The 12573-nt window shown below is 45.4% G+C and overlaps 2 protein-coding genes across 4 annotated transcripts; both read right to left on the minus strand.

The window, feature by feature from the left end:
• Nucleotides 1–1111: 1111 nt before the first annotated feature.
• Nucleotides 1112–6486, minus strand: LOC120744883. Its single transcript, XM_040049473.1, has 6 exons — nt 6434–6486; nt 5839–5944; nt 3619–3703; nt 1980–2291; nt 1773–1847; nt 1112–1419 (listed from the first exon to the last, which is right to left on the minus strand). The coding sequence occupies exons 1-6, from the start codon at nt 6484–6486 to the stop codon at nt 1271–1273; spliced, it is 780 nt and encodes a 259-aa protein (XP_039905407.1). The 3' UTR covers nt 1112–1270.
• Nucleotides 6487–6629: 143 nt separating this feature from the next.
• On the minus strand, nt 6630–8268 carry LOC120744840. 3 transcript variants are annotated; one of them, XM_040049438.1, is made up of 2 exons: nt 7234–8268; nt 6630–6760 (listed from the first exon to the last, which is right to left on the minus strand). In XM_040049438.1, the coding sequence occupies exon 1, from the start codon at nt 8158–8160 to the stop codon at nt 7393–7395; it is 768 nt and encodes a 255-aa protein (XP_039905372.1). In that variant the 5' UTR covers nt 8161–8268; the 3' UTR covers nt 6630–6760; nt 7234–7392. The 3 variants fall into 3 exon arrangements, with proteins under 3 accessions (XP_039905372.1, XP_039905371.1, XP_039905370.1); XM_040049437.1 differs by having other exon boundaries at nt 7197–8268; XM_040049436.1 differs by having other exon boundaries at nt 7167–8268.
• Nucleotides 8269–12573: the final 4305 nt, after the last annotated feature.

Genomic DNA, 12573 nt, shown 5'->3' on the forward strand with positions numbered 1-12573 from the left:
GTCAGTGCGCCCCAGGGCAGCTGTGGCTACAATGTAGCTGCCATCACCAGTGTGTGAATGTGTGTGCGAATGGGTGGATGTAGTGTAATGCGCTTTGGAGTCCTTAGGGACTAAGTAAAGTGCTATACAAATACAGGTCATTTACCATGCAGGCCATTTAATAATATTTTAATATTTTCTCTCACCTGAAAAAAATAACAATCCAAATGCATTCCACTAACTATAAGTAATAAGTAATGAAAATCTAAAATAACAAAATGTGTGTATTGTAGTATTGTCATTGACATTATAAAAATCATTCACCACTCAGTTAATGGTTAATTGCAACTAAATGCCAGTGTTAAGAACAATAAACACACTACATTGTTCTTTTATTGGCTCTAACATATACAACAATCATAACCTATTACAATTATTTATACAGTAGGTAGCAGTTATATACATTTTGGTTTGGTATTATTCATCATGAACGTCTTTTTCTCTAAATATGTGATTGTTAAAAATGATAAGAATGGTGTTCACCATGTTCAAGACATTTTAAATATTAAATAAACTAATAAAAATTAAATGCTCCATATTCTCTATGATGTCATATTTCTTCTTCATATTGTGTTTCATTTCCAACTGTAATAAAATGGGAGCTGAGCAGACTGCAGGGGCTTCATGGTCTCTCCTTTGATTCCATTAAAGTTCATTTGTCAGCTCTGAGTTGAGGATTTGAGCTGTTTCTCTCACAGGTGAAGAACACAGATCCTTCCTGGAATCATTCTTGAAGCAGAGTTCATGCTTGTAACTGTCATTGTGTTATTAAAGTGAAAAGCCACAGCTAACGGTGTGGAGGCTGCAGAGCAGAAACCCACACAGCCCGTCTGCTGCAGGAGAGCAAGTTTGGATACAGTCAGTTTGTGCTTCACTCACACGGGTTGTTGTTGATCACACAATGAAAGTAGAATCAAAGTCTTCATCTTCAGATCTTTATTATTCACACAAACACAACTACACTGTTTGACATTTGAAAATCAAACAAAAACTTGTGATAAAAATATTCCTGATGGTTTTTGTTACTACAATAAAAGTCACAATAAGTACAAAAAGAATTCTAACTCAGAGCAACAATACATGTAAAGATGTATTTATTTCAGATGATCTTCTAACTGTTGAAGAAAAAGGCAAAATAAGCACAACACATCATAACTAACATTTGTGATCAAAGTGATGAATGAGATGAATTGATGAGATGTGATGGTGAGAAAAGGCGAGCAGGAAACAGTCAGTCAGCATGTGTGCAGTTGGTGGACGCTCCCTTGTTTGTGAGCATCATCAGCAGAGAGAGTCCACAGCAGTACACCAGACTCTTCACTATCAGCACTGTGTACAGCAGGCAGAGCAGCTTCACCCTGCACTGAGACTGGAAGGACACTGAAGGACAGACAGACACAAAGAGACAGACAGACAGTCGGGTTATTCCTCTCAGATCAAGGAGAAAAAGTCCAAATAGAAACAGTCACAGCTTCTTCTTCAAGTGGATGAATTGATGTAGTGTTTGTGTCCACTTGGGGGCAGAAGAACTCCACAAGCAGCTAACAAACTGATCTCTGACATATTATGGTCTGTCTGCTGTTTGGTGCTGAGCAGCTAGTGTACAGTGGCTTTATCAGAGCTTGTTGGATGAAGATTTGATCAATTAGTGCAACTTTAAGAGCCTAAACTTGTTCCAGCTCCCTCATTGGACATTGGAGCTGTCCATGCAGAGAGGCAGCAGGTGATCTTACAGTCAGCTGGCTGCAGAGCTGGCAGGTCTGCTGGCTCTCTCTCTGGAGGACAGGAGGCTGCTGGAGCTGGAAGCTCTGAAACAGAAAAGGAGTCAAATGTTTGGAGCTGCAGTGAGAAATGTCAGTCCTCTGCTGCTCTGCTCTCTTTGACAGCATCTCCACATGAAGCTGAATCACTGCTGAACACAGTCACCAAGCCTTCATTACCTTGTTGTGTTTGGGCCTCCACTGTGCCCCCCTCGTGCTTCACCCAGCAGCTGTATTTATATGTGTCAGAATGGCTCCCATCAAGCATCCTGATGGCAATGGTGCGTCCCGCCTCTCTGAGCTCCAGCTGCTCTCCCTCAGCAGGGGGCAGCTCCTCCGCTTCTCCGCCGTTCTTCTTCTGTCTTTTCCAGGAGAACTGGACCAGAGGAGGAAACATGGCTGAGGCCACACACAGCAGGGAGCTGTTCCCCTCCAGGTGGGCTCTGGATGCTGCTGGGTACACGCTCACCACGGGCTTCACTACCTGCTCATCTGAAGTTTGACAGCAGCAACAAGCAGCACAGACACACATTCACACAGTCAGCAGCAGCTTCCAGCACTGCACTGCATTCAGTCTGATCCTGGAAACTACATGGACTCTGATCACTAAACTACTCATCAATACAGCACAAAGTTCACTACATACACTGGATTCAGCTTCATATCAAACACAGTCATCACCTCATGTCATCATGGCTCACATGAGGAACACTCAGCATGGTTTTACATCATGAAATAAAATATTTGTTTGCTGATATTTTAATATATTATTTATCACAAATGTACACATATATAGATTTGTCTTCAAACTATTTAAATTATATTTTCCATCTTAGACACAAGTTTTACCAGAGATATTAATAATTCAACATGATTTAATTCCAGTAATGAAATTTCCACTTTTGTATCAGTTTTTAAACAGCTGTTTTATTCATGTTTTAATCAATACTGTACTTCTTTCACAGACTTCACAATCCTTAAAAATGTTACTGGAATAATTTGAAGGGCACTACATCTATTATTTAGTTTGATTATTGTTTTTATTTTGTTTTGATTATATACGGTGTATGTTTGAATTAATGCACAAATTAAATGTAATTAAGCTGCAATTTGAATGAGAATTAAAAACCTTTTTTCAACAGTATAAATTAATTCATTATTATTTATAATATAAAATCTAAAGAATCTGAAACATCATGAAAATTATTTTTCTGAAGAAATATTTACTGAAATATGATCATTGCAGAATTTTTTCTACATTTCTAATTTAGACTGAAAAATCAAACAAGCAAGAAACACAAACATGACTTTAACAATTTCAAATGTTGTTGTTTGATCTATATTATTTATTATTTATATTTTTTCTTCACTGTTTAAACATTTTTTGTGTCCCTAATCAGTATCCATGTCAATGTATATATTAATATATTTAAATAAAAAATCACCAATAGAATCTATCTTTGAATATTAAAAACATGTTTACATTTTCATTCATATTTACAAATGTACTAATGTATTATTTTATCATCAAATATGATCTTGTGTTAAAAACCAGCAGAATCACTGAGAGGATCAAATCCTAAATATTTGTAACATCACTAATATTTGCAGAAATAAAGAATAACTTTAGTTGTTCAGTGAGATTTCAACATGTTTTCAGAGATTATTGAGCTTTTCTTATGTAACAATGGCTGCAGATGAATTCTCTACTAATGATGAAAAACTAACATGTAAAGCCTGAAGCAGCAGAAACTGACTTTAAACACATTTTCAGCTTCTACAATAAAACAACTGAAGGAAAATAAATGTTTGTTCTTACCTGTTACAGACAGTTTAGTTCCAGAGCCAAAGATGGGGTAGAGGTAGCCTGTTCCTCCCACAGTGAGACAGACTGCTACAAAAACCTGCTGTTGAACGTGTCAGCTGAGGTGAATGAGTCCAAATGAGGAAGCAGGATCATATTTCAGCTCCATGATGTGTTTCTCTAATGTTCATATCAACATGACTGTCTCTTCTTCTCTTTTCTTTTAGCCACACTAGCAGCACGGCTCTGATCTTAATGTCAGTCTGTTGGTCAGTCCACTACTTTAGTCCACATGAAAATAGAAAATCACTATATAAGCACCAGTCCATTTATCCCATCAATGATGCACCACTACAATGAAACATGCTGCTGATAGTATCATGGCTTGGCCCATCTGGCTCACCATCATTAATCACACAATCAATTTTGAATTCTAGCAGCAAATTGTAAAGAAAACTATCAGAACATGTGTCTGTGAACTGAATCTCAGGAGAAAGTGGGCCATGCAGCACCACAATGACAAGAAAGGAAAGATAGATGGTGGGTAGGCAGCAGAGGATCAGGGGACCATAACACCATCTTACACAGTTATTAACTAATGAGCTCATTGACTAATCTGAAACATCACTTTGATTTTTCTAACGGCGTCATTGGAAGTTCAGCTCACAGTGGATCTGCAACATGAGCAGCTGAAGACCTTCAAGAGCTGAACTTGAGGTTATAAACACACTTGGGTTAAACACACAGTTGTACTTCAGAAACTGTGGCAAAATGGTTTAAGGGCAACAACATCAAGTTATCAGAGTGACCGTCACAAATCTGATCTCAGCTCAATAAAAAAACAAAAAGTTTCTGATGGAAGAAAAGTGTGACAGAGAGGCTGAAGTCTCCTTCACTTTCCCCTGTAATCACATCTTTGAGCGGGTAAAAGGATTTAACATCCAGCCTCATGTGTTAGACCCAGATTTCTGGTTGTAAAAAAGTTATGTTCCCTATGTGCTCGTAGTAAATCATCTTTATTTCTATTCAAAGTTATAATCAAAGTATGATCCTGATCAATATGTTAAATAATAAATGTAGTAAGTAAAATAACTGCTGATCTTCTGTAAACACAGTGATTGGTGACGACCTACCAGAGGGAGGAGAGGTGGGGTGAGTGAGCACTTGTCAGAGCATAAATTGGAGCCTCAGAGATGTTCAGGTTCTGTTTCCAGCAGTCCTGTGAGCAGTTCAGATGATCGGATACCAGAAATTCACCTTTGGAAATTCTGGCAGAGACACCAGAGACATCAACCAGCTGCCCAGACAGTGGACTTACAAATTTAACATGGATTTGCCTCCATCTCTTCTCATCATCATCATCATCATCTTTGCTGTGTTGGATTATAATTCTAAAGGTTTGGACTCCCATCATTTTCCTGGAGGATTGCAGCTTCTCCCAACACTGAGAAGATCTGGGGTCTCGCTGTTTTCCTGAAGTATTGAATATTCAAGGATTCCTGCTTTCCTGTTGGATTGTTTCCATTAGCACAAAACACTGAGATGAAACAAAATTCAGCACAAGATCTGCTCATTCTCTCCTCCAACCTCTCTCATCCTTTAAAATCAGCATTAGCTCAGAGCAGGTTCATGAGATAATTATGATTGATGTGATTTGCTTATTATTCTGTGACTGTTATTATCATTTAATTCTGCCTCTGCTTCTCTCCTGCCAAATAAAGTAAAATATCCTGTAATTACAGTCTAAATTGTGGACATACCCTTTTTAAACCTTTGTGAAACAGTAAAGGTAAATATAAGAATATTAATCATTTTATTGTAAACAGTTCTTAGAGGTTACTCCGGGCCTTTAAATATAACTCTCCCTTGGGACTGACTGTTCAGGCCTCTGACATCAACCCTGTTACTAACAAGTTCCACGATCTAGGGGGGAGCTGTCATACTGAGGGGACTGGTAGGATTTGACCTGCAAGGCTACTCAGCTCTTTGTTTCTTGTCAGTGGACAGAGGGACAACACCTGGACTGTGGTCATTAGAGCTGGGCGAGTCCCCTCACCCACACCGGCTCCATGTGAACTCTACAGACCAGCTTAACTATAATCAGCTGTGCAGATGTGAAACTGGTGATTTGTCAGCAGCCTCCCAGGTTTCTGTTGCCCCGATCCACAATGGAAAAGCTCCTGCGGTCACTAGCTGCTGGCGCCATGTCTCGCAGGTCGCACACTCGGTGCTTGCCGAGGGTCCTGCAGCCAGCGTTCCCCTGGAATATTGCTCGTGGCCTCGCAGGTTCACGTATCCAGTGGATCCGCTGTGGATCACCTGCCCAGTGTGTGGGAGTTCTCTGGTGGACATGGAGCTTTTCTCACAGTCTCACGAGTTCGTGCTCGGTGCCCTCTCCATGCTCGCTGCTGGGAACATGCCATGCAGACCAGGGAAGCTCCACAGTCCTGCATGGACTGTTTCATATTGCCAGCACATACCAGAGAGGCTCGTGCTCGCTTTTTTTACTCTAAGCGTACCAGCCAACCACTTTCCGACATGCCTAAGGCTAATGTAGGGAAGGTGGATGCCTCACAGGCAACGGCAGAGTGTCCTCAATATGCTGTGTAGTCAGCTCCCTCTCTCGCCAGCCAGGGGCTACTGGAGGACAGCTATCAGGAGGACTTTGAGGCTGAGTCCATCCTCTACTCCGCAGGCTGCTACCTAAACCAGCTCATACTTTTTGAGGTGGATAGGGCATTCACAGCTCTGGATATTAGGTTGGGTTGGCCTCCACCTCTGTGGAAAGTGTGGGGCGGCCAATCAGCTCTGGGGATGGATCCTTGGTCACCTCACGACAGCCTTCGTCTCCACGGTCAGCTTAGCGTCTTGCTGGCCGATCATAGCGACCTGCTCCGTAAAAATGTTTTGTATGTAAAAGATTTTAATGAATGGTTCAGTATTAGTGTAATGTATGTTTGCACTGATTGCCGATCACGCTTCAACTGAGTCGTCCTCGGTCAGAAGGAATGGTACTCCACAGTGAGGTAGTTCAAATAACTTTACTAAGGAGGTGGCAGATGACATCAACAGGATGTACAGCGTTGGTAGGGAGGCATTACAGTATTCACATGCAGGTAAAGGGGGTGTGAGTGTGTATATGGGTGTGTGTGGTCATCTGTAAACAGAAAAACAAACATTTGTATTAACCACTATGGATAGCAGTGTACCCCTTCTACAGTACTGTGGGTTTCCAGCGTAACGTTATACAATCTGCCATAACCTCATGGCCACTAGATGGCACCCTAAGACCATAAATGAATTTCTGGCTCGTATATACATTGGCAAACCAGACCTCTGCAGATTACAACGCTTCAGAGAATAAACATAGTAAATAGTTACATCCACCTACAACCACAATGCTTGACAGTAAGTCATATATGGAATGAAATATGGGCTGAACACAAGCCTGCCTGTAGTAGGTCAAAAAACGTATCTTAGCGATAGCAACGGGACTAGCTTCTTACGTAGCAAATTACACAGATAAAGTCAAACAAGCATCACTCTCATCTTACAATACTCACATGGTAAACACGCACACAGTATTAACTCACACAGGAATGCAAGTAAATACGTTATCCTCCGACACACCTCTCATCTGTGCAGAACTGCGCTGAACACGTTCCCAACCGGAAGTACAGATACCGAGGTGCATCATGGGTAACGTAGTATAAACAGTTACAATGAACAAGCGGACTTTTAACAGCCGCCCCTGTATTTGTAGGCAAATACACTCCCGCTAGCGTCCTTCTATTTTGAAACAGTGTCATGTGAGTCCTCAGGAACTTTGGGAAGTTCCACCAGCTTAGTTACCGGGCGAACATAGGTACTGTCTTTAACTTTGACCGCGGCGGCTCGAACAACGCCATCAATCCCTGGGAAAACTTTGACAATGGTGCCCACAGGCCAAAGGCCTCTAGGCAAGTTACAGTCCACAATCATAACAGCTCGTCCCACAGCCATGTTGTCAGTGGACTTCCTCCATTTCTGTCGGAGTTGCAGTCCTGGGAGGTAGTTCTGTATGAACCGCTTCCAGAAGTGGTCGCTGATGACCTGACTGTGCCTCCATCTTCTGTTCGAAAGAGTGCCTGAGGGGCCGTAAACTGCCTGGGGTAGTGCTGAATCATGCCGCCCCATCAAGAGAAGATTTGGTGTGATGGGATCTGGGTCAGCTATGTCAGCCGATGCATAGCCGAGCGGCTTTGAGTTCAAAATGCCCTCAACCTCTATGAGAGCAGTGAGTAGGACTTCTTCCGCCACAACTTGGTCCTTCAGGACTACTTGCAGAGCTGACTTCACTGCTCTGATTTCCCTTTCCCATGCTCCTCCGAAATGAGGAGAGTGTGGGGGATTGAAGCAGAAGTTGATAGTCTGCTTGGCCAGTTGCTGCTTGAGGTCCGGCTCCATGTTTTCAAACGCCGTTTGGAGTTCTCTGTGCCCACCTCTGAAATTGGTCCCTCGATCAGACCACATCTCGTATGGCTTTCCTCGGCGTGCAATAAATCTGCGTAATGACATAAGGAAGGAATCGGTGTCAAGACTAGGGAGGAGATCAAGGTGCACGCATCTGGTTGTAAGACACTTGTAGATAATTCCCCAGCGTTTCTCTCTTCTACGACCTATCTTTATCGTTTATGGCCCAAAACAGTCTACGCCCGTTGACCAGAACGGCGGCTTATAGAGTCTCAGCCGTGATGAAGGTAAGTCAGCCATTTTGGGTGTAGAAGGTGAGGCGCGCCATCTCCTACAGTCCACACACTGGTGCTGATGCTTCTTAATGGCTTGACGTCCTCTGAGAATCCAATAGGTGCGCCGTATTTCCGCAAACAGCCTCTCTGCACCTGGATGAAGGAGCTGGTCATCATAAGTTTTTATGATGAGCTTGGTCAGGGGATGTTCAGCTGCTAATACGATGGGATGAATACTGTCTGGATCTAAGTCGGCAGCTCGACGGAGGCGGCCTCCGACTCTGAGGAGACCGGTAAGACTGTCATATTCAGGGGACAGCACGCTAAGATGGCTGTCTGAGCGGACTGGGTGCCCGATCTGGAGGGCTCGGGCCTCCTCTGGGAAGCTGTCAGTCTGAGCCAAGCGAAGCAGCATGGTCTTGGTTTCTAGTTGCTCCACTGCTGTAATAGGAGCGTCAGCCGCCCCGTGTTGGGTCTGGTATGTAGCAGCAATCAGCTCATCTAGCGTGGCATACTGTGCTGGATCCGGTAAGGTCGGGGATGCAGAAGCGTGCCCACAGAATGCAGTCTTCCTGAGCTCTGCCTCACTGCATGCCGGGAACTCTGTTGGAAACTTAGGCCAAGTGTCAGCAGTTTGTGACAGAAAGGGTGGACCATGTGACCAACGATTGCGGACAGTTAGGTCAGCGAGATGTTTCCCTCTGGTGATGTCATCAGCGGGACTGAGGTCAGAGGTCACATACCGCCACTGTTCAGGAGATGTCAGCTCCTGTATTTCACAGATTCTAGTCCCCACGAATACCTTATAGCGACAGGAACTAGACTGGATCCACTGCAGCACCGTTGTAGAGTCTGTCCACAGGTAGATCGATTGCAGGAGAATGGTGAGCTCTGTCTGGAGTAATTTGGCCAATTGGGCTCCTGTGAGTGCTGCGCAAAGCTCCAGCCGGGGCATTGACACCTGTTTGCGTGGGGCCACTCTGGAGCGAGCCATCAGGAATGATGTGGTGATGGGCAGTTGTTGCTCGATTACTCGGAGATAAGCCACAGCCCCATACGCCTTTTCTGATGCGTCACAGAATATGTGAGCCTCGTATGTCACATCGTTGGAGTTGTGAGAAGGAGCGTAGCAGCGGGGAATGGTGACATGCTGAAGGTGTGACAGTTCGCCTTCCCACTCAAGCCAGGACTGAAGTAGATTCCCTTCGATGGGCTCATCCCATCCTCTCTCCGTGCTCCACAGGGCCTGTACAATCAGCTTGGCCCTTGTAGTGTAGGGACAAATATAACCTAGGGGGTCATACTGGGTAGCTAGTACCTTGTACACGTTGCGCAGCGTGACCGTGGAGTAGGTTATAGGGCGGTGCTTATATCCCAGGACATCTGTCGGGCAGTGCCAGCTGAGTCCTAATGTTGACTCTTGTGGGTCGAGACTTTTGAAGTTCAGCCAAAGCTCGCAGCTCTCTGATCTAGCTGAAGCGGGCAGGTGAGCAACTACTTCGGGCACGTTGCTCGCCCACTGACGTATCTCGAATCCTCCTTGAATGAGTAAATCCCTCATTCGGTCGATGAGCTGCTTTGCCTCTTCTGGGTTGGACAGGGACTGTAAACAGTTATCCACATAGAAGGCTGTGTGGACAGAGTCACAGATGTCCTTGTGGGTGTCTTCGTGCTCCCTTGCATGTCTCTGTAAGGCGAAAATAGCACAACAGGGGCTACATGTCGTTCCGAAGGGCAAAACTCTCCACTCATATACGTCTGGGGGCCGGTCAGTTTCACAATCCCTCCACAGAAACCGTAGCAGAGGACAATCCTCTGGGAGCAGCCGAATCTGGTGAAACATGGCTCTGATATCTCCACTCACAGCTACAGGGTGTTGGCGGACGCGGAGTAATACCCCCAGCAGAGTGGGCCCCAAGGGAGGTCCTGGTAAGAGGTAGTGGTTCAGGACGGCCCCCTGAAACTCAAACGAACAGTTGAAGACCACCCTAGCCTTATTATTGTGATGTACCATGTGGTGGGGTACATACCATGACTCGGAAGGGCTATGTGTCTCATCTGGGCTCAGCTTAACAACATAACCAGAATCTACTAACCTGTGGATCTCCTGGCTGTATGTGAGGGTCAGATCAGGATTCTTGGCCAGCTTACGTTCGGTGGATCTGAGGAGGCCTTTTACTGCTTCAGGAGAGACACACATCCGTGGAAAGTCCCTTCTTCTCAGCAGCGGAGTGGCGTATCTCTCGACACCGTCTACTGGGACTCTGATGGTCTTTGTCTCCAACATAGCTACCGCCTCTCTGTCCTCCTTTGACCGTGTGACCTCCATCTCTGTCCTGTAGGGGGGAGCATCTAGTTGCCACAAACGCTTCACATCTTGATGCAGGGCCTCTGCAGGAGAAAGGCACATGTTCAGGCACTGCAGGTCCCCCTCAGATGTAGGCATACTACTGGCCGGCCCCTGGATGGCCCATCCGAGCTTGGTGCAGATAGCTACTGGCCCTTTGGACGACCCCCGAAGGACGGGGCGGACAGGGGTGATGAGATGAGCGTTATCTGAGCCAATCAGCACCAAAGGTTGGATCTGGTTAAATCCCTCAATCTGGACTTTCTGTAAGTGAAGATACTTCTTCTTTAGCTGTTCAGCTGGACATGACTGAGTAGCTAGGCTCAGTTGTTGGGCTGTGAAGGCATGTGTTACTTTGTACCTCACTTTGGGCTTAGCCCTTGGTGACACCTGAAATGAGACAAAGCCTCCCTTTATCTGGATTACATCTCGACGGATAGTTCTCAGTGAGAGTGTTGCTTCCTCCTGTTCCAAACCTAGAGCTGTAACTGCCGCTGGAAGCACAACAGTGTTCTCTGAGCCATCATCGAGCACAGCAAATGTATCCAGTGATTTGCTCCCATGATGTAGTTGGATTGGTACTACCTTAAGCATAACACGACCTGAGTGACTTGAATAGTCTAGGTAGACCATACTAGTACTCACAGTTAGTATGTTAGGGTCCCGCTTCTTGGCCTCAACCAGGTCATGGAGCACCGACAAATGCTGGTCACCACAGGTGCTGCACGGCTTCTTCAGAGTACACTGCTCTGGAGAATGTTTACGGCCACAGCGCCAGCATTTGGCCTTCTCGGTAATCCAGGTAGCCATAGCTTTGAGGTCTAGCCTTTTGAATCCATCACAGCCATTCAGATAATGCTCTGTCCCTTCGCATTATGGACAATAAGGTTTGAACTTCTGTTTCTTCTTAGGTTGGACTGTCGGATCTGGAGCTGTAGATTCTCCCTCCTGGTTTAGCTTGGCTTGGGCTGGATTTGGGCCGTAGTAGATGGAAGCAGATCTGTTATGTGGCTTGAGCCCTGCTGAGGCTTTGAGTAGGTTCTTCTCTGGACGTGGCTTGTCCGGGGGCATTTGAGAGGCTTGTCGGGATAGCTGAAGGACTTGGGATTTCCGTTCGAGCCATTCTGAGAAGTCGTACATATTGTATGTTCGGCTGCTGCCACTGCGGATGATCCCCCGGGTGATACAGTACTCGATGAAGTTGTCCCTGTAGTTCAGAGGGAGCTTGGTAAGCAGTCTGTCCACATGTGAACCACAATGAAGCTCACTGGCTGCTACTTCATCCATGGTACTGAGAAGCCCGACCAGGCTGGACACCGACAGGGAGAGGTCTTCAATAGCTTGAGAGTCTCCGGCTCTAATAGGGGGGCAGTTTAATATAGTGCTAAGCTCACTTTGGACTAACTGCCTTGGCTGTCCATACCTCTGCTCTAGCGCCCTCATTGCACTAGTGTAGGGAGTGCGGTCGTGAATGTAGCGCTTGGCTACCTGTAAGGCGCTGGGATGCTCTAGATGATCTAGTAGGACCTGATACTTGTAATCTTCTCCCAGATGAGAATGTGGCCCTAAGGTGCTGTCCAGCCCTTTCTTCAATAAGGCAAAGTCACTCTCTCTCCCCGACCGGAAGATCACCAGCTTAGGCTTTGGGATGCCGTATGAAGATGCCACCATCATCTCCATCAGGTTTGGTAGAGGCGTTCCTGCTGGGTGAGTTGTGGCAACCTGTGGATTATGGTGTTCAGCAGAGGAAGATGATGAATAGTTACTTCCTGAGGGATAAGGAACATAGTACTTGCCAGCTGGAGCAGGCAAAGCTTCAGGATGCAGTATGGTGGGCACAGGGCGATGAGCTTCTGTCCACTGTGATGGTGGGGTCCACAACAGACCGGGTGGACG

Source organism: Simochromis diagramma, unplaced genomic scaffold (genome assembly GCF_900408965.1).
Source record: "Simochromis diagramma unplaced genomic scaffold, fSimDia1.1 OVJJ01000355.1, whole genome shotgun sequence".
Lineage (NCBI taxonomy): Eukaryota > Metazoa > Chordata > Actinopteri > Cichliformes > Cichlidae > Simochromis > Simochromis diagramma.